The 22,611-nt window shown below is 40.7% G+C and overlaps 1 protein-coding gene across 2 annotated transcripts in view; it reads left to right on the forward strand.

The window, feature by feature from the left end:
- LOC133538770 (adhesion G protein-coupled receptor L1-like) overlaps positions 1-22,611 on the forward strand; it is a 106,705-nt gene that overhangs the window by 36,239 nt on the left and 47,855 nt on the right. For both annotated transcript variants that reach the window (XM_061880539.1, XM_061880540.1), the window contains exon 2: positions 21,144-21,263. In XM_061880539.1, coding sequence (XP_061736523.1) covers positions 21,194-21,263 — 70 coding nt within the window. In that variant the 5' untranslated portion in view covers positions 21,144-21,193. The remainder of the gene's footprint in view (positions 1-21,143; positions 21,264-22,611) is intronic.

Consider the following 22,611-nt stretch of genomic DNA (forward strand, 5'->3'; position numbering starts at 1 on the left):
CCAAAAACCAACCACTTTCATATGGTATTTTACAGAAAGGACAACTTTTTTTCTCCTCCATTTGAAAATGTGGGCATTATCATCATTACTGTCTGATTCCAATCAATGCAAGTCATCAGAATCAGGTAATACACCAACTTATATTCTTGTCTTTGTGAAAGAAAGACATCTATATGTGTTACACATGCTTGTATTATCATTAAACACATTTAACTTGTTTACAAAAATGTCTCTTTCATAAATAAATAAATATAAATGATATATATAAATGAGGTAGATCCCCTCGAGTTGGTCAATTGAAAAGTAGCTCGCCTGCAGAAAAAGTGTGGGTACCCCTGCATTAAACAATGTAACTTTACCATGAATTGATTAACTTACACCCCAATTTAAACAAGTTGAAAAACTTATTCAAGTGTTACCATTTAGTGGTCAATTGTACGGAATATGTACTGTACTGTGCAATCTACTAATACAAGTTTCAATCAATCAATCAATCAATCAATCAATCAATCAATCAAAAACAAGGTTTTCCAACATAAGAGAATAACTTCAACTCCAGTTATGGAAAAAAGTGCCAATATGGCACCGCCATATTTATTATTGAAGTCACAAAGTGCATTATTTTTTTTAACGTGCCTCAAAACAGCTTGGAATTTGGGACATGTTCTCCCTGAGAAAATTCCTGATACCCTTTACAACTATGGGAAATACTATACTTTGACTTTCACAAAGTGCATTATTATTTTTTATTTTTTAAACATCACTCAAAACAACAGATACAAAAACAATGAAGGCACACAGCTTCAGTCCAGAGTATACTACGTCCGTGTTTTACCGGATATGTACCGCTCCGTACAGCGTTGTTTTAAAAAGTCATTATTTTAACTTTTTGAAACCAATGCCGATAATTTCTGATATTACATTTTTAAGCATTTATCGGCTGATAATATCGGCTGGGTATCGGACATCTCTACTGAAACGGCAGCTGGTTGAATCATCTCTGGTCTTTTAAAGTTTTTTGTGTCCTGTTTGTTGATTTTTCTGTCTTGTTTTACATGTGTTTTTAGCTTATTTTTGTCAAACTCGTTTTCATTGAGGGCCACATGGCAGTTATGTCTGCCATCAGAGGGCCGCTTTTAACAGCAAATAATGTATGAATTTGCCTCTGGATTTCATTATTAATTATATAAATGGTTTTAGGTAAATGGTGGATTTTACAGTAAAAGCTTTACAACATTTTACTGTAAAATGCAGTGCTTTTTAAAATTTTTTACAACATTTTACGGTAAATGGAAAAACAGTACGACTGTTTTTTGGGGTCTGGAGTTTAGTTGCCAGAATTTTTGTGTTAAATTTACATTGTTTTTTACAACATATTGTCTATGGAAAAACAGTAGTAGTTATTTTTTTCTTCTGGCAACATAGCTGCTAGTTTTTCTACCGTAAAAACAAATGTACCGTCTTTCCATTTACAGTAATACGCCGTTAAAATTAACAACTGTAGATTTTACAGTCAAAAACTGGCAGCTCTGTCAACAGTAATATGCTGTAAAGAACAACGTAAAATTTATTGTAATTTTTATTAATTTGATGGGTAGTTTGCTGTGAAGTTAAATATTTTAATTTTTTATTTTTATTTAGACAAAAACATGTTTGGAAAGTATGATAATAGTATCTAATATTTTTTGCAATATTAGATACTATTAAAGTTTAAAATGTATGCAATTTCAAGCAGTAAATATATTTTTTCTGTCAAAATGAAAAAATATTACATTTGGGGACGGCGTGGTGCGGTTGAGAGAGTAGCCGTGTCAGCAACCTGAGGGTTCCTGGTTCGATCCCCAGCTTCTACCAACCTAGTCACCTGCGTTGTGTCCTTGAGCAAAACACTTCAACCTTGCTCCTGATGGGTCGTGGTTAGGGCCTTGCATGGCATCTACCACCATCAGTGTATGAATGGGTGAATGTTGAAGTAGTGTCAAAACACTTTGAGTACCTTGAAGGTAGAAAAGCGCTATACAAGTGTAACCCATTTACCATTTACCATAGTGAGAAAATATTATGTACTTTATGTAGGGCTGGGCGATATGGCCTTTATTTAATATCTCAATATTTTTAGGGCATACCGCGATACACAATATATATCTCAATATTTTGCCTTAGCCTTGAATGAACACTTGATGCATATACTCACAGCAGTATGATGATTCTATGTGTCTACATTAAAATATTCTTTTTCATACTGCATTAATACATGCTCATTTTAAACTTTCATGCACATAGGGAAATCACAAATAAGTCAATTTAGCAAAACTGTATTTATTAAACAGTTATTAAGTTTTGGCACAAACATTCATGTCATTTCAAAACAGAAAGTGAAAGTGCAAGATTGTCAGAGACATTTTAAAACAAGCTAGTAGTGCACTTTTGTGCATGATATCACTAAGATGACATATCAAAACAGCACTAAATTAAAGTGTACTTTTTTACAGAACGCCACTACAATAGTTTAAAACAAATAAAGTGCACTTTTGTGCATGATGACATGATGACACTATATTCAATAAGTGTAACATAAAAATGAGCTGCATATCAAATAGTATATGACCTACGGTGTTGATGTGGGAATAGTTGCTTCGGCATTTTGTTGGTGTGGCACCGAACGGAGATGTTGACATGCACAGTTTGAAGCACTCTTCATTCTCTAGTGCAGGGGCGCTCACACTTTTTCTGCAGGCGAGCTACTTTTCAATTGACCATGTCGAGGAGATCTACCTCATTCCTATTTATAATTTATATTTATTTATTTATGAAACAGACATTTTTGTTAACAAGTTAATGGTGTTTAATGATAATACAAGCATGTTTAACACACATAGATTCCTTTCTTTCATGAAGACAAGAATATAAGTTGGTGTATTTGATTCTGATGACTTGCATTGATTGGAATTAGACAGTGGTGCTGATAACGTCCGCATTTTCAAATGTAGGAAAAAAAAAGTCCTCCTTTCTGTCCAATACTACATGAAAGTGGTTGGATTTGGCATCTCATTTGTCCAACTTGCATACTCGTTTTTAAACATTTTGTTATGAGAGTAGCATATGTGTGTGGCCCTTTAATGTCTGGCAGCAGGTGAGTGACGTCAGTGAGTGTGCGGGTGGGCAAGCAAGTGAGAAAGCGGTCGCTGAGGGCGGGGGAGAAATACATTGGCATCAAACTCCGTAACTTGCTAGCTTGTGCACGCTAGCTTTCTGAGACTCTTGTATTATTAGCACAGGCAGGATGAAACAGGTCTTTTATGGTGAAGACAGGAACTGTGCAGTCGGTCTTTAGAGTTTTGACAGTAGGTACGGAGTCTCTAGAAATAAAATGTGTTTCTCTGCGTCCGCCCTGTTAGTGATTTTTTTCTTAAATATGAGCTTGCAGCAGCCAGTATCATCTCACAAGATCCTCGGGTGCCGAGAATGTCGAACAACTGACGAAAGTGAAGTCTTGGTATGATTGATGATTGCTCATTTTTATGTATATTTTTTAATGCCTAGCTTGAGATCGACTGACACACCCTCCGAGATCGACCAGTCGATCGCGATCGACGTAATGGGCACCCCTGCTCTAGTGGGTGACTTTTCAAATGATGCTACAAATTAGCAGTGCTGATGCTTTTTGTAGCAACGCTTCTGCCATATAAATGTTGAACATATTCCCGCTTAAAGCCAAACCTGGTCTCCGTGCTGTTTTTCTTGGGAATTAATTCTTCCTCCATTTGTTGCCAGATTCGCACCTTCTCTCTCTCTCGTATTACCACTCGCAACACACCGTTGGCACCACAGCTAATGTTACCATGTCGCTACCTCTGTGCTCGGGGAGGGTGTGTGACGTTGCACGTGTGACTTACGTAAGAAGGTGCGCTTGTTTTAAGTCTCTGAGAGGGAGAGACAAGAAAGAGGGAGACACGCATGCAGTTTAATGCCCGCAGCTAAAAGCAACTGCGTGAGAACGTATACTCGAATATCACGATTTAGTCATTTTCTTTATCGCACAGATACAAACCTGCGATATATCGATATATCGCCCAGCCCTACTTTGACATATATCATTTCCAGGTGTTTGCGGGCCAGATAAAATGATGTCACCGGCCAGGTCTGGCCCCCAGGCCTTGAGTTTGACACATGTGCTCTACAGCAACCACATCATTTCCCCATTGTGGGATGAATACAGTTTATCCTATTCTATACAACAGCAAAGTCTATTTGGTAGGACATATTGTGTCATGCGGTAGCTCTTTTTCTCATTAAGCAGAAAGACTCTGAAAAAATACCTGCAAGCAATTTGCTCTAATTTTTCGGGTGCACATTGTGCTCGTTACTGCATCCAGCAGCAAATGATGATGCTCTTAACGGTTGGCGTCCATTACAATGGTTGGTTCTCATGCTTCCGAGCATCGCTTTTGTTTCCTGCCTACAATAAACAAATGATTGACGTGTGGCGACACCTCGATTCCCTGTAGTCACGCATCGACCAGACAAACGCAAGCTCTAAAACCCCGTAAGTGGTTTGGACTGCAGCCTCAGCCCTCTGGGAGATGTAGAGGTCAACGGACTGAAACAGTTCACTACACTACGCACAGGGCGCAGGAGAGTGATTTAAAATCCTCTAATTTCGAAATGATACGAATTCGTACGGTTTTGTCTCACCCTCATCCTTTGACTGCCCTTCACACCGTCACACATTCACTCGCCCATTAGCAGCACAACACCAAATGCCTGTTTTGTCACTTTGTGCTTTATAGCCAACTAGCCTCAGGCCCGCTGCACTCTGAAACCAAATGAGGGGGCAGTTACTTTCTGTTGATTTTATGGTTGATTTTATTACAGTGTGAATCTTTGTACCTGTGAGATTGACATCATTTTCACTCATTTGCAGTTGTCTGACTTTATTGGCTTTGACATATTACTGGCTTCCAGTGGAGCCGCGTTGCGTATCTCTGCCAAGTGCTTGCTCTGTGTGAAAGTTGGCACCTGCTTTTTGGCACCTATTTTTTTTTAATGTGCATCCCTGCCACCTACAGGACTGGAGTGGATTATTATTCCCTGGAATGTCATGATTTTTCAATCAAACTAGTCAGGCACAGGCTAGCCAGACATCTGCACTCTATTAGTGAGTACAGGGTATTGTGCAAAAACTAGGGCATCTCAGTGAAAATGTATGTGCCAAGCAAGAACCCATTACACTTTGGCATAAAGGTGAACCCGACCTGACTTGCACTTGGGACAAGTGGGGTTGTGAACTAGTGACTGACCTCCTCCAGCAGATGGAGAGTTGTTGTGGATAAGGATCCGTACTGAAACTTAATATAGGTGCTGACGTAAACGGTAGTAACCAGACCGAAAAACTTAGTTGCCATTGGTGTCTTATTTTGGTGCTGAATTAATGCAGACTCACTCACTTGCCACAAGGGTGATATTGTGCAAGTAACACATTAAAGGCCTACTGAAATGAGATTTTCTTATTTAAACATGGATAGCAGTTCCATTCTATGTGTCATACTTGATCATTTCGCAATATTGCCATATTTTTGCTGAAAGGATTTTGTAGAGACAATCGACGATAAAGTTCACAACTTTTGGTCTCTAATAAAAAAGCCTTGCCTGTACCGAAAGCCGCAGAAGATGACGTCACCCCTGTGAGGGCTCCTCACATCCTCACATCCTCACATTGTTTATAATCGAAGCCTCCAACAAAAAAAAATATTCGGACCGGGAAAACGACAATTTCCCCATTCATTTGAACGAGGATGAAAGATTCGTGGCTGAGGATATTGATAGCGAAGGACTAGAAAAAAAATAAAATAAAGTAAAAAAAAAATTAAAGGCGATTGCATTGTGAGCGATTCAGAGGTTTTTAGACACATTTAGTAGGATAATTCTGGAAAATCCCTTATCTGCTTATTGTTTTAATAGTGTTTTAGTGAGATTTTAAACATTGTAAAGACATACCTCGAGGTCTGATGGCTGCGGTGAACATGCAGTGTCTCAGAGAGAAGCCGTGGAGCCAAGCTCACAGCTGCTTTTTTTGACATGACAGTTGGTGCAGGACGACGAACAATCCATTGATGTCTCCGGTAAGATCACAATTTCCCCATCCAAAAACATGCTGGTTGACGTAGAGAAAACATGTTCGCTTGACCGCTCCGCTTCACAACAAACAAAGAAACACCGGCTGTGTCTCGGTGCTAAAGACAGCTGCAATCCACCGCTTTCCACCAACAGCATTGTTCTTTATAGTCTCCATTATTAAATGAACAAATTGCAAAAGATTCAGCAACACAGATGTCGAAAACACTGTGTAATTACGCCATGAACAGAGATGACTTTTAGCCGTGTTTGGTGGAGCGCTAATATTTCCTTACAGTCCGTGACGTCACGCGTACGCGTCATCATTCCGCGACGTTTTCAACAAGAAACTCGCGGGAAATTTTAAATTGCAATTTAGTAAACTAAAAAGGCCGTATTGGCATGTGTTGCAATGTTAATATTTCATCATTGATATGTAAACTATCCGACTGCATGGTCGGTAGTAGTGGGTTTCAGTAGGCCTTTAACATACCGTATAAGTCATGCAGCACTAGAGGCACACGGAGTCTGGCACTCTTTTTTAAAAAGTTATTGGTGACCTCAACTTGAAAGAAGCAGCGCTCTTTTTTTACTATCCACCATTCATACTCATGTGACGCTGCGGGCATTGCTGTGATAATATCATGACAAATTGTTGTCAGTGAACGTATGACTTACTGTATTTTCCGAACTATAAGCCACTACTTTTTTGTCCAAGCTTTGAACCTTGCGGCTTATACGAAGCTGCGGCTGATCCATGGATTGTTTTTAATGTTTTGTATTCAACACACTTAGATAGTAGTAACAGTAACATGAAGACTGAAATGGTGTGGTATTGTTTGTGCTATGGTGCCACCTTTTGGACGAGATTGCTCACTGCAGGTGCTGCGGGTTGAAAGCCTTGATCCAGAAGTATAAGTGCTGTTTCGTCTACATAGCGGTTCTACTCGAATGGTTTCATTCATCACTCCAAGCAATTTTGTAAGTTTTACAATGTAAGTAAAACTACCGTATTTTTTGGACTATAAGTCGCAGTTTTTTTCATAGTTTGGCTTGGGGTGAGACTTATACTCAGGAACGACTTATTTGTGAAATTATAACACATTACCGTAAAATATCAAATAATATTATTTAGCTCATTCACGTAAGAGACTAGACGTATAAAGTTTCATCGGATTTAGCAATTAGGAGTGACAGATTGTTTGGTATACGTATAGCATGTTCTATACATTATGTTATAGTTATTTGAATGACTCTTACCATAATATGTTACGTTAACATACCAGGCACCTTCTCAGTTGGCTATTTATGCGTCATCTAACGTACACTTATTCAGCCTGTTGTTCACTATTCTTTTTTTAATTTAAATTGCCTTTCAAATGTCTATTCTTGGTGTTGGGTTTTATCAAATAAATTTCCCTCAAAAATGCGACTTATACTCCAGTGCGACGTATATATGTTTTTTTCCTTCTTTACTATGCATTTTCGGCAGGTGCGACTTATATTCCGAAAAATACGGTAATTAAAATTACTGAACCGTCAAATGTTTGATAGTAGTGTTTTCATGCATGTTTGTACGTGCTATTGTAATGTAGTCAAGCTAGCATCTTTAGCATGAGCTATTGTGTTTAAACGTTTGCTGGGGGTCATCATTGACGAATACCTCAATTTCAAATGTCACATTAGCCATCTGTTAAACCCATCCGTCCATTTTCTACCGCTTATTCCCTTTGAGATTGCGGGGGACGCTGGTGCCTATCTCAGCTACAATCGGACGGAAGGCGGTGTACACCCTGGACAAGTCGCCACCTCATCGCAGGGCCGACACAGATAGACGGACAACATTTACACTCACATTCACACACTAGGGCCAATTTTTAGTGTTGCCAATCAACCGATCCCCAGGTGCATGTCTTTGGAAGTGGGAGGAAGCCGGAGTACCCGGAGGGAACCCACGCATTCACGGGGAGGACATGCAAACTCCACACAGAAAGATCCCGAGCCTGGGATTGAACCCCAGACTACTCAGGACCTTCATATTGTGAAGCAGACGCACTAACCCCTCTTCCACCGTGAAGCCCCATCTGTTAAACAAATCATCCAAATACGTTGGCCTGTTCTTTCACCTTCGTCATTATATTCCTCTTTATGCTCTACTTAGTCCATACAAAACTCTCTACCGCTCTACCAAACGGCATAGCTCGGTTGGTAGAGCGGCCGTGCCAGCAACTTCAGGCTTGCAGGTTCGATTCCCGCTCCCGCCATCATAGTCACTGCCGTTGTGTCCTTGGGCAAGACACTTTACCCACCAGCTCCCAGTGCCACCCACACTGGTTTAAATGTAACTTAGATATTGGGTTTCACTACGTAAAGCGCTTTGAGTCACTAGAGAAAAAGCGCTATATAAATACAAGTCACTTCACTTCACTCTTTGAACCACTTCTAAACTACTGTAATGTCATCTGGTGTAACACCTTCCCTAGCTACATTCACAAATTAGAATCCATGCCAAAAAAAAATCATACGGGCCCTGTCATGGTCCAAATTTAATGCCCCCACTCGACATCTATTCCATAGTTATCATCTCCTAAGACTGACAGAGTTTAATATTTATCACAATGCTTGTCTAACCTATCAAGTCATTCACAGGCTGAACCTCAGGCTCTGTAGCTTGGTTCCTATCTATCGTCCCCAGCATGCCCACAACACTCGTAACTTTGACCTGATATCAAGTAAACATCGCCAACTGGCTTGTACTGCTCGAAGTGTTGTATGCAGGGGACCAAAGATTTGGAACCGGCTTGATAAGAGCCTCAGGATGCTGTATTCATTCTCCAGCTTCAAAAAAAACAACTGAAATGTTACCTATTAACCACCTTTAGAGGATTAGCATTGTCACATGTGGCTTCGGGTTGAATGTATGTATGTATGTATGCATATGCTTGCTTTTGTGCTCCTATTTTTGTGTTGGTCATATCGCGTTTTTGTGCTTGCCACCATATCTCAGCATTCCATGCATATACTGACCTCTGGACCCCCTGCCAAAAGCTTCTTCTAGCTTATCTGGTGGACCCTTTCACGTACCACCATCCATAACCTCTGAAGCAGTGGTGTCGAACTCAAATACAGAGTGGGCCAAAATTTTCAACTGAACAAAGCCGCGGGCCAAGGTTCAACAAATTAATCTTTTAAAAGGGACCCGGACAACTTTTGTATTGAATATTGAACAAGCAAGGCTTACATAACTTTATAGTGACATGCAAAATCCAGTTTCAAATAATTATAATAATAATAATAATACAATATCAATAATTATTGCACAGTTTGCTACAGTGATTTGCTTTAACACTGAATATGGATCAAGCAACGCTTATATAACTTAATAGTGCAAAATCAACTTTCATAAAACAAACGAAAAAAACATTAAAGGCATATTATACAATTTTAATAAAAAAAATTAATGCCTCTTTTCTATTTGCAGCCTTCTGAGGTAAAAATCAACATTAACTTTTTCCACAGGCTAATAAATTTGAAAATAAATGGGGGGGCAGGGGGATTGTTGGTAGTGGGGGGTTTATATTGTACCGTCCCGGAAGAGTTATTGCTGCAAGGGGTTCTGGGTATTTGTTCTGTTGTGTTTATGTTGTGTTACGGTACGGATGTTCTCCCGAAATGTGTTTGTCATTCTTTTTTGGTGTGGGTTCACAGTGTGGCGCATATTTGTAACAGTGTTAAAGTTGTTTATACGGCCACCCTCAGTGTGACCTGTATGGCTGTTGACGAAGTATGCCTTGCATTCACATACCTGTGTGTAGAAGCCGCATATATTATGGGACTGGGCCGGCATGCTGTTTGTATGGAGGAAAAGTGGAAGTGACGACAGGTTGTAGAGGGCGCTGAAGGCTATGCCTTTAAGGCACGCCCCCAATATTGTTGTCGGGGTGGAAATCGGGAGAATTTTTTTCGGGAGGGACAGTGAAATTCGGGAGGGTTGGCAAGTATGAGTATTAGCGGTGAATGCTGTATAATACCGGCGGGCCAGCTCTAATGTTAATTTGATATTGCCCCAAGGGCCAAATGAATTTACACGGCGGGCCAGAGTTTGACACCCATGCTCTAAAGCCCTTAGTGGCCACATGCGTGGACAGCACCATTTAGCTCTTATTTCCAAAATTGTGTACACTACTGAATTGGGGTCTTATGCCAACATATGGACACTTACACTGCTATCTGGTGGTGTCAGAAGAATATAACATACAATGGAATTAGAAAAAAAAAAGTGTAAAAAAAAAAATTGTATGTCACTCCATATGAAGTAAAAGTTTGTTACTTATGGACTAATAAGTACATCATGTAAAAAGATGATTTTTAATTTTTATTCTAATTAGGGTCCAATAAGCCCAAATAGCAAAGAGAAATAAAAAAAAATCATGTAAACAAACAGCTTCGGCCTTAAGAGGTTAAATGGATATTCACTACTGTTATAATCGTAATACAGTATGGTATTTTGAATAATAAATAATAAACTTGAAACGTTTACAAGTGTCTACGTTAGTTTTATTAACAGTCAATGGTGTTCTTTTTGTATTATTCCTGTTTCACAAATTCCTTAGTAAATTCACCAAAACACCACCGTGGAGTCTGTTTAGCCGATTGGAGAGTTAATGTCCTCAGCTAGTGGGTCCATGACATTGACTTTCTGTTTTGTTTGATCAGCCATTTTAACTAATTTCACAAGGTACATATCTGTGGTAGTGCGGCTAGTATATGGAAAATATATTTTTCTTTTAAAATGTCGCGTGTGCAGCCTATATACCGGTGCGCTCTAAAGTCCGCAAAATACAGTATTTAAAAAAAAAGTATACTATCATTTATATTAATAAAGTATTTCGATTACTATTAAAAAATAGTAATAGTTTTTTTTTTTTTTTTTTTTTCAAGATGGCGCTGCTGTAGTGGCTGCTGTAGGCAGGAGCTCTGTGCTCTTGTCTCATCCTTTTGTGTTTCCCTCTTGTTTTCATGTTATTATATTTTTTTGGCTTTTGGTCCGGGACCCTTTGGGACTGTGTGACAAGGGGTGTCACTTTCGTGACCTCTGTGGTGCTTTTTTTGTGGACTTCTGGATCTGCCTCCCGGGAGCCTTTTGGCCATGGAGACCAGCTGCTGGGTGTCTGCCACACCGGAGTCTGTTTGGAGGGACTGGAGGAGATGCGGATGAGGGGACAGGGCTGCGGAGCTTGCACTGAGCGCTGGGACGAAGAGGCTTCGCGGTGTCTTGGCTGGGTGAGCAGGTGTCGGACACCTCAGTCTCCTTGGACATATCATCGCTCATCCATGCGGACTGGACACTGGCCGAGAGTGGAGTCGGCTGTCTTGGTTGCTTTGATGGGTCTGCTCCTGTCTCTGGCCATGCTGCCTCCACCCCAGCGGACGATGGCGTGGAACACTGCAGAGGCCACCACAGTGGATATGTTCCTTTTACTTTTTATTCATAGCTGTATGTAAAAGTGTCTGGTTGTATCTGCTGCTTTAATGTCTTTAATGTCCTATGTGTTCTTTGATGTTTGATGTTTCCCTCTTACACACATGTAAGAGGGATGTGTACTATGGCTATGAGTTGTTGTTTTTTCCCCTTGCCCTCAGTCTGCACCCCCTCTCCAGGGTCCAGGCTAACACCGATTTTTTTATTTTATTTTAATCTTCTATTCCCCCCCCTTGTATACCTGTATCTCATCTTTTTTTTGTAAGGGGCGCCGGAAGCCGGCAGACCCGTCAGCGATCCTGTTCTGTCTCCCTTTATTGTTTGTCTGATCTTGAATGGGATTGTGCTGAAAATTGTAATTTTCCTGAAGGAACTCTCCTGACGGAATAAATAAAGTACTATCTAATCTAATCTATTATCAACTTGTATGTCACAAATTTCCATTATGGCCTGGAACCCAGGATGCAGAGATGGCAATCGAAATACAGGGAAAAACGTATTTAATAATATCAAAAACAAGAGTCTCCGTTACTTAACCAAATATTAGCGATATTATTATTATGAGCGCAAACTATTTTTTAGCGGCGCATTGATAACAGAGAAGTATAACTAGCTTATGCTGCAGCATTGAGACGGACAATTTCTTGCTACTGCTAGTGCTACATTGCGTCTCAGCTGGTAAAAGTTAATTCTAAATTATAAATCATTCCTCTCACTTGCATAATAGGAGGATTTAGCCATTAATTGTAAGTTGCTCATATGTGACATTCAACTTCAAACCCGAAGATGGCGAGAAAGCCCAAAGACAAACGTTTACTGGAACTTTTTTTTTGTCTAACCCTTCTTGTGATTTATTATGAATTGTTCATCTGAACAGGAAATTAGAACATCCTATTAGTCAGCATCCCAGTGAGAGCAGACATTATACAGTGAGTGATCAGTTTATTATGTTCATAGTTTGCAATTCTTGTTTTAACACTTAGCAGTAGTGCTCATTGATCCTATAGTGTATCACTAAAGCTAAATCTGTCAAGCAAACAGCTTCAAAAACTTATAGCTCATCCTACTTGTATTCAGTTTTAGAAATATAAGGTTCTGTATCATACTTTCTTCCAAAGTAATCATTGTTGGCTGTCACAAACTATGCATGATTAGCATTGTAGTTGTTGGCGAAGGGATCTGTGGTTCCCACCAGTACATCAAAGATCACGTGACTGGCTTGCTACTCATTATCTCTCAAAATGGCTCGGGAGTCCCTGTGAGATTTATATTATTTTGATTATATCTATTTACTCGCAAATTGTTTAAGTCTTTTGGTGTTATCAATCAGATGTATATGGCAGTCGCTTCAATATAGAGGCAATTTGTCTTACTACCATTTTACTTATACCATAAAGGGCAACTGCACTTTTTTTTTTAGAATTTTACCTACCGTTCACAATCATTATGAAAGACATGACGACGGATGTGTTGTTTTTTTTAATGATTCTACCTCGTAAATAAACTTAAGTAAAAGTCTTCTCAAAGCGGCGCCGAGATCATTAACGTGTGTGTCTATGTTTACATTATTGAGTGGTAAGCTGCTTCCTTTGCTTGTGAAAATCAATCAATCAATCAATCAAACAATCAATGATTATTTATATAGCCCTAAATCACTAGTGTCTCAAAGGGCTGCACAAACCACAACACAAACCACAACGACATCCTCGGTAGAGCCCACATAAAGGCAAGGAAAACTTATTATGTATTCTAAATGTAAATGTATTCTACATCATAAATCATGCCCCTCACCTGGATAGTAGAAGGAGGAGGATAATCCGACATGCTGGTACACTCTTACAGCCAATTTAGACCCGGAAATGGCGACACAAAAAGGCGCTTGGTTTTCTTCACAAGGATTAGGAGTAATTTTTAATCGAAAACGGGAATATAACAAAATTCTATCAGTCTGCATCCTAAAGATAGCAGACATTGTACAGTAAGTGATGTTTTATTATGTTTGTTGGCTCTCAGGAAGTCTGCAGTGAGTAGTAGTCAGTGATGTAGTTTGAAAAAAGCAATACTACACTACATATATACTTACATCATGTATATACAATTGCAGCACGGTGGAAGAGGGCTTAGTGCATCTGCCTCACAATACGATGGTCCGGGGTTCGATCCAGCGCTCTGGATCTTTCTGTGTGGAGTTTGCATGTTGTCCCCGTGACTGAGTGGGTTCCATCCGGGTACTCCGGCTTCCTCCCACTTCCACAGACATGCACCTGGGGATAGGTTGATTGGCAACACTAAATTGACCCTAGTGTGTGAATGTGAGTGTGAATGTTGTGTGTCTAGCTGTGTTGGCCCTGTGATGAGGTGGCGACTTTTCCAGGGTGTACACCACCTACCGCCCGAATGCCTCTGAGATAGGCTCCAGCGAGCCCCCACGACCCCAAAAGGGACAAGCGGTATAACATGGAAGGGTGGATGTTCAAACGTTTGTATATGAAACCTTAATGTAGGTGTTTGGATGTTTTTTAAGGGTTTTATAGACAGGGTAGGCTCAATTCTAAGCAGACTCATAAGGATTCTGAATAATAGGCAAAATTCCCAAAAAAGTGCAGTTGCCCTATAAGGGCAGTACGTGGTTTAAAAAGAGCATTGGACTGTGTGTGCTTCTGCCGGAACACTAATACTTCCAAGACCTTACTTGTACAATCATCATATCATTTGTCGGTTACTCGAACGATTATGACAATCCACCTGGTGTATCCCTTTATGGAGAATGCCTTTGCGTGACTTTGTGTAAGGCGTGGAGACTGGTGCACAGACAGTCACCACACGATCCTTGACAGAATTGGGTCAGGGTCTAGTGGCATGGAGTCCAAGACGACTGGGGACCCTTTTCTGCTGCAGCCTTCATCCGGCATCGCAGCCGTAGTGGTAGTTCTTAAATCTACCGTCTTCCGCCTGCTCCGCCGTTGAGGTCTTCACCGTATCCCTGGCGAGGGGGCAGTCAGGTACTAGGGTTTTGCCAAGGGCCACCTGGGGTAACAGTAGTAAAGGGGTTAACCTCCTAATGCCCCAAGACCCCATAGAGAACCCTCCACTGCCGGATGCACTTTAATGTCATGCCCAGGACACAATATCATCTCGAAGTGTGTTGCAGGAGACTGAGACTGCATTCATTTAGGAATGAAGCTCCGATTGCTTCTTTTTTTTCCCTGGTCTGGTTACTCACACTTATGCTGGCACCGTGGCCATAAACTGGGTTTAGGTTCCCTATGCTCAAGGGCAAATTTACTGCTTTTTGGTCCATACCAGGTTTCGTCCTTGCAGAGTCTAAATCAGGTGTTTTGAAAGTGTGAGGCAGAGATCCCCTTGGGGGTGCCAGAGGACATCAGGGGAGATACAGCAGCTTAAGAAAAACATATTTTGAAAACCTGCCGCGCTAACTTCATTGACAGTATGTCAAAGGCAAATAAATTGCTTTTGAGTTCCATGTGGTGATGGAATAAACAGTCTGGGGTTAGAAGTAAACTCCACACAAAGTAGGGGGAAGGCCCTAATTGTATTATGTTCTCCGAGGGGAGGCTCACCGAGCTACACTTTGAAAACCCTCATCTAAACCGTCGCGTTCTGCTGCAAAACTCACCACAACTGTAAAGACGTGCAGCACTAAAAATGTTTCCATAATCCCAAAAGCAGTTAGGGCAAAGTTATTAGGGCTAATTAGCGTTGCAAGATAGGAAAATATATGACAATGCAGAAACATTTATTATTCTACTAATTCTTCTAAGTTGCACATCTAAAAAGATACAAATGAGAACAGGCTCACACATCCTATGATATTTTTTAAAGACATTCACACTTTGGGGGAAATGCACTGTGTACCCACCCTATAAATTATGCAATCGTATTTAAGATTACGTGGAGGAGGAAATAGGGGGGGTTTTCACATTTTTCCACATTGTGAGGATGAAGTTTTCTGCCGTGCGAACATAATGTCACAGTGGATTTAGGTGCGCACATTTACGGACATGCAATTCTGAATGTGTGCTTGTGTCATGCAGGTTCACACACATACACACACACACACGCACGCACACACCCACACACACATGCGCACACGCACACACATGCACACACAAACACACACACACTTTCTTGTATTCGTTCCCTTCTTGAGACCTCCGAATACTGCCTGCCACTTTAGGACCACCCTTTCTAGATATATAAAGATTTGTATTTACAACATTAATAATACATACATACTAAGCAAATATAAAAAAGCTTGTTGTGAAAAATGAGTTGGAATTTCACAAGAAAAACTTGGAATTATGGCAGTATTGTAATAAAAGTGGTAATTTTACTCAAGTCCACATTTTACAAGAAAAACCGAACATGTGTGCAATATTGTGATACATTTTGGAATTTTACCCAACAACAGTCGCAATTTTTACAAAAAGAGCTTAACATTTTGGCAATTTTATGAAGAGTCGAAATTTTACTCGACAAAAGTAACAATTTTAAAAGAACACTTAAAAATGTTTCACTCAAAAAATGCCACTATTTTACAAGAACTCCAAAAAAATATTGTAATTAAAGCCATAGTTTTATGACACATTTTGCATTAAAAAGTAATAATTTTGTATGAAAAAGTAATAATTTTACGAAAAAATTGTCCAAATATCCAGAAACAGAAAGAATATGAAAAGTTGTTCCCAATGTTTTTGTAAGAAAAACATTGACACATAGTGAAAAAAGACTGCTTTTAGTACATTTTTTTAATTTAATTTTTATTTTATTGTTTGTAATTGTTTTTTAATCTTCATTATTTACTTAAAGTTATTACAGTATGTCTCTATATACATATTTATCTACATCCATCCATCCATTTTTCTACTGCTTGTCCCTTTTGGGGGTTGCGGAGGGGTGCTGGAGCTTATCTCAGCTGCATCCGGGCGGAAGGTGGGGTACAACCTGGACAAGTCTCCACATCATCTCAGGGTCAATTCAGTATTATCCATCCATCCATCCATTTTCTACCGCTTATTCCCTTTGGGATCGCGGGGGGCGCTGGTGCCTATCTCAGCTACAATCGGGCGGAATGCGTGTACACCCTAGACAAGTCGCCACCTCATCACAGGGCCAACACAGATAGACAGACAACATTCACATTCACATTCACACACTAGGACAATTTAGTGTTGCCAATCAACCTATCCCCAGGTGCATGTTTTGGCGGTGGGAGGAAGCCGGAGTACTCAGAGTGAACCCACATAGTCACGGGAAGAACATGCAAACTCCACACAGAAAGATCCTGAGCCCGGGATTGAACTCAGGACTACTCAGGACCTTCGTATTGTGAGGAACATGCACTAACCCCTCCTCCACTGTGCTGCCCACAAAGTACAATACCATCCATCCATCCATTTTCTACCGCTTATTCCCTTTTGGGGTCGCGGGGGGTTCTGGCGCCTATCTCAGCTACAATCGGGCGGAAGGCGGGGTACACCCTGGACAAGTCACCACCTCATTGCAGGGCCAACACAGATAGACAGACAACATTCACATTCACACACTAGGGCCAATTTAGTGTTGCCAATCAACCTATCACCAGGTGCATGTCTGTGGAAGTGGGAGGAAGCCGGAGTACCCGGAGGGAACCCACGCAGTCACGGGGAGAACATGCAAACTCCACACAGAAATATCCCGAGCCTGGATTTGAACCCAGGACTGCAGGACCTTCGTATTGTGAGGCAGACGCACTAACCCCTCTTCCACCGTGAAGCCCAAAGTACAATACATATTTTTATTTTTATTTTTTTTTCAAATTAATTTTGGCCAAAAGCTCGCATTTCGATTTCTCACACACTTATTACATATGTAAGCCAGAGGGGAAGCACTTAAAAGTTGTACACACACTTGTTATTTCATATGTTGACCAGAGGTTGAGCACTTTTAAAACCGACACACAGTCAATTTAAAAAATCCTTCCTTTTTTGGACCACCTTAATTTTGACAAATTTCACCACCAAGGGTGCAAATGAGAAATTCTCTATCAGATACAATGGTTTTCCGAATTGGGACCATGGTTTATGTCCTAACTTATTCACCGGTCCTCATATGGAAGGTACTTTTCCTTGTTGATGTCTCAAGAACGGTAGAAATACAAGAACACACACACACACACACACACACACACACACACACACACACACACACGCACATACACACACTTTCAGTTGGATTGCTGCTCCTTCAAGTAGGCCGGCCGCTGGCCCGGGGCTGCATCCTGGTTGCAGGCAGGGAGCGCGGTGCTGTGAACAGGGGGACTGGGTGTGTGGCTTTGTCAAGGCCCATCAGTGTCCTTGCTCTACTTACTCTGCACCAACACTTAAGGGTGTGTATGTGCATGCACGTGTGCACGTGTGTGTTAAATGGAGAGAGGGGATAGGGAGGTTGGGGGTGGGGGGTGTGGGGTGCAAGCAAAACGGCATGCTGCCATAAGGCTTTTTGGCTGAGATGAGACATTTATGTGCATTCGGTTTCCTAGTGTGTACTGTGTGTGTGTGTGTGATGACACCGGAGAGGATTTTATTCGAGGGAGAGTTTTTGTGCATTATATTTATTGTGTGTGCGTGTGTGTGTGTGTTGTATGTGTGTGTGTGTATGAGCCTGAGTGTGTCATTGTGGTCATAAGGCTTTTATTATACTCCTCCTGGTTCAGTGGACTTTAAAAAGAAAAGGCAAATATGTGTGTGTGTGTGTGTGTGTGTGTGTGTGCGCCAAGTTTTTCTTACAGTTATAATATCACATGATGTGTGCACACTCTTATAATGTAAATCAGTGCCATTTATATGGAAGGCATGGTGTGAATATGGTTTTATTTAGGCATGATTGAACTTAGAAGTCGGATGTAATCTATCTAATATTCCCTCAAGGCTTGGAAATACTTGTGTGTGTGCGTGAGTGTGTACCGGATACACACACTTACTCTAGTCTCGGAGTGCATGTTGGACATTTGTTGAGGAATGACCTAAATCTGTCTCCTGTCATTACCAACCAAGAAGGCCATAGAAACGCAGGTCACAAAAAAACACACACATGGACTATTAACACATTCATCCACTCACGCACCCGCGCGCACTCACACACACACGCACGCACACACACACGTAAAGATGCAAACAAACACACAAATTTGAATTTGAAGGTTTTTTTCTCACTGTAACATCAAACATGTCATTTACGGCCAAGAACTAACATCTTCCTCACCTAATTTAACTTAGTCTAAATCAAGAATGTCAAACTCATTTAAAATTTTGTGGCCACATGGAGAAAAATCTACTCCCAGGTGGGCCGGAGTGCTAAAATAACGGCACGATAATTTAAAAATAAAGACAACTTCAGATTATTTTCTTTGTTTAAAAATAGAACAAGAACATTTTGAAATTGTACAAATCATAATGTTGTTGTTTTTTACTCTTACATGTTGTGGTTAATAGTATTCTATCTTTATTTGTCGTTATTTAGGTTTTCTGAATAAATGATGTGATGATACTGTTCACCAGTCAACTCATTGGTGTTAATTTTCAATCTATCAAGATAAAAATGTTTTATCAAAATCAAATTACAGGATGATATTTATTAGGGGTGTGGGAAAAAAATCGATTTGAATACGAATTGCGATTCTCACGTTGTGCGATTCAGAATCCATTTTCATTTTTTTTTTAAATTGATTTTTTTATTTATTTTGTATTCTTTTTTATTTTTTTCATTTTTTTTAATCAATCCAACAAAACAATACACAGCAATACCATAACAATGCAATCCAATTCCAAAACCAAACCTGACCCAGCAACACTCAGAACTGCAATAAACAGAGCAATCGAGAGGAGACACAAACACGACACAGAACAAACCGAAAGTAGTGAAACAAAAATGATTATCAACAACAGTATCAATATTAGTTATAATTTCAGCATAGAGGTGATTAAAAATCCCTCATTGACATTATCATTAGACATCTATAAAAAAAAAAAAAAAAGAACAATAGTGTCACAGTGGCTTACACTTGCATCGCATCTCATAAGCTTGACAACACACTGTGTCCAATGTTTTCACAAAGATAAAATAAGTCATATTTTTGGTTCGTCTAATAGTTAAAACAAATTTACATTACTGCAACCAGTTGATAAACATTATCCTTTACAATTATAAATGGTATGGCAGCTCCCTCCATCAGTGTGTGAATGTGTGTGTGAATGGGTAAATGTGTAAGTAGTGTAAAAGCGCTTTGAGTACCTTGAAGGTAGAAAAGCGCTATACAAGTACAACCCATAAAAGCTTTTTTTTTAAAAGATTCTACTACTCTGCTAGCATGTCAGCAGACTGGGGTAGATCCTGCTGAAATCCTATGTATCGAATGAATACAGAATCGTTTTGAAACGGAAACATATCGTTTTTGAATCGAGAATCGCGTCAAATTGAAAAAATCGATATATAATCAAATTCCGACCCCAGGAACGGATATTGAATCGAATCGTGGGACACCCAAATATTCGCAGCCCTAATATTTATGTAGTTTGCTCATTTTCCTCGACTGATGTACTAATGTCATGTGGTTTATTTTGTACATATGTAGCATCATCTACAAAGATGCAAATAATTGCTATTGCGACATCTAGTGGACACATATAGAACAGCTATTTCTTTCATTCAAAAATTTCAGGTTAAAATGTATACTTAAAAACCTGTTCGCGAGCCTGATCCGGCCCTCAGGCCATACGTTTGACACCCACCCCTGGTCTAAATCCTCAAATAGCATTTTCCACACATTTTTCTTCGTGCACGTACACACGCCCTCCATTACACTACAAGTTCCAGTCAGCGCCTTGTCATATTGACGAGCCATCTTCCCGTTGTTCCTCCTGCTTGTGTGCGTGCATCATGTGTTCTATGCACTGTAACACATTCTCCCTCCATTCGGCTGTTTAGCTCACCACTCCTTTTGGGAGGAAGAGATTGCCGCTGCTGCATTATTTATTTAGGATTACTGAAAAGTGGCCTAATGTGTGTGTGTGTGTGTGTGTGTGTGTGTGTGGGTGCGTGTGTGTGTGTTTGTCAAGCTGTGTGTGGATGGAAGGATTACGGCTGTTTTGTGGGTCAGTGGCCAACGTTGCTCCGGGCTAACTAAGGACTTACGACTCACATTCACACATATTTACTAGTGAAAACGCAGACGTCCACAAACCCAGCGTGTCTCTTTGCTTTCTCGCTCCCTTTGACGGCACGGGGCTATCACCATGGTAACAGCAGATTGAGAGACTTTGCTGCACGATTGCTCAATTGTTATGTCGGTTTCTCTCGCGCCGTGCTCTCTGTCTGCTATTCTGTCCTCCCCCCATCTGCTGCATTTCTCATATGAGCCCCATAACTGCTGCTGCGTGTTATTGACCATCCAGCACACACTCCAAAACGGACGCACACACAATTATTATTATTATGCACAGAAGGAGAGGGCGCAGCTCCTCACCTCCACCTCTGCTTCCACCCCCAGGCTCTTCTAACACGGCTGGTGGTGTGACGCCTGAAGTCTTCCCTCCCAGCATGGCGCTGTCATTGCGGTTGTTTGTCGCGTGTGTGCTCACTTTGGCTCATGTCGCCCCTTCCAGCCAAGGTAAGCTGCTCCCTTGTTAGTGGTACCTGGAAAAAATAAAATCAAATACAAATATTTTTTTTTCCAAGTTTTTAGATGACATTGTCATGACATAAGGGCCTCGGCCTACCAGCTCCAAACCAAGCAAAGGCCTTCTAGGTAAAAGTTAGTGAAAGGCAGGGACCTACGTAAACAAAATATTATGAAGACATTTGAAGCATGGCCAAAGGGAGTGTTTCAAAGCTGCCTGTAGCAGCTTCTTAATAAAGCATCAGTCATTCAGCACCATGGAGAGTTGCGACACACCAGCAGCATACTGATCACGCCGCCGCGTGCTCCCTTTAATCCTCATACGGCGACGACCTTTTCATGTGTACACGCCACTTTGCTTGATGTGAACAACAAGATTTACCTAATACTAATGGGATTTTCTCCAGTAACCCGGGTTTCGATGGATTAATATGTCAGGTGAGTTTACACACATTATCTATGAATGTGGTCTGAAACAAGATCTTATACTGGTATTCATATTCCCTCCATCCATTTTTCTACCGCTTATCCCGTTTAGGGTCGCTGGAGCTTATCTCAGCTGCATTCAGGCGGTAGTTGGGGTACACCCTGGACAAGTCGGGTATTCAAATTATGTTTACTAAACATCCCTATTCAACTGTTTGTTTAAACTTTTGGAGTGCAAATCATTGTATTTCAGGTAAATAATTTGATAAAAACATGAAGCATAGGGATGTTCCCACCAGGGTCTTATACAGACAATTCCAATAGCGATTATCCACATGTGACATTGGATGATACCAATATCAATAACGATTACCCTGTATTTAGGGCTGGGCGATATGGCCTTTTTTTAATATCTCGATATTTTTAGGCCATATCACGATACTACTCAGTGGCCTAGTGGGTAGAGTGTCCGCCCTGAGATTGGTAGGTCGTGAGTTCAAATCCCAGCTGAGTCATATCAAACACTATAAAAATAGGACCACTTAAAAATAGGACCAACCGAGCCATGGGGCGGCATGGCTCGGTTGGTAGAGTGGCCGTGCCAGTAACTTGAGGGTTGCAGGTTCGATTCCCGCTTCTGCCATCCTAGTCACTGCCGTTGTGTCCTTGGGCAAGACACTTTACCCACCTGCTCCCAGTGCCACCCACACTGGTTTAAAATGTAACTTAGATATTGGGTTTCACTATGTAAAGCGCTTTGAGTCACTAGAGAAAAGCGCTATATAAATATAATTAACTTCACTTCACTTCACTTACATCCCTGCTTGGCACTCAGCATTAAGGGTTGGAATTGGGGGTTAAATTACCATAAATGATTCCCGGGCGCGGCACTGCTGCTGCCCACTGCTCCCCT

Source organism: Nerophis ophidion, linkage group LG20 (assembly GCF_033978795.1).
Source record: "Nerophis ophidion isolate RoL-2023_Sa linkage group LG20, RoL_Noph_v1.0, whole genome shotgun sequence".
Classification (NCBI taxonomy): domain Eukaryota; kingdom Metazoa; phylum Chordata; class Actinopteri; order Syngnathiformes; family Syngnathidae; genus Nerophis; species Nerophis ophidion.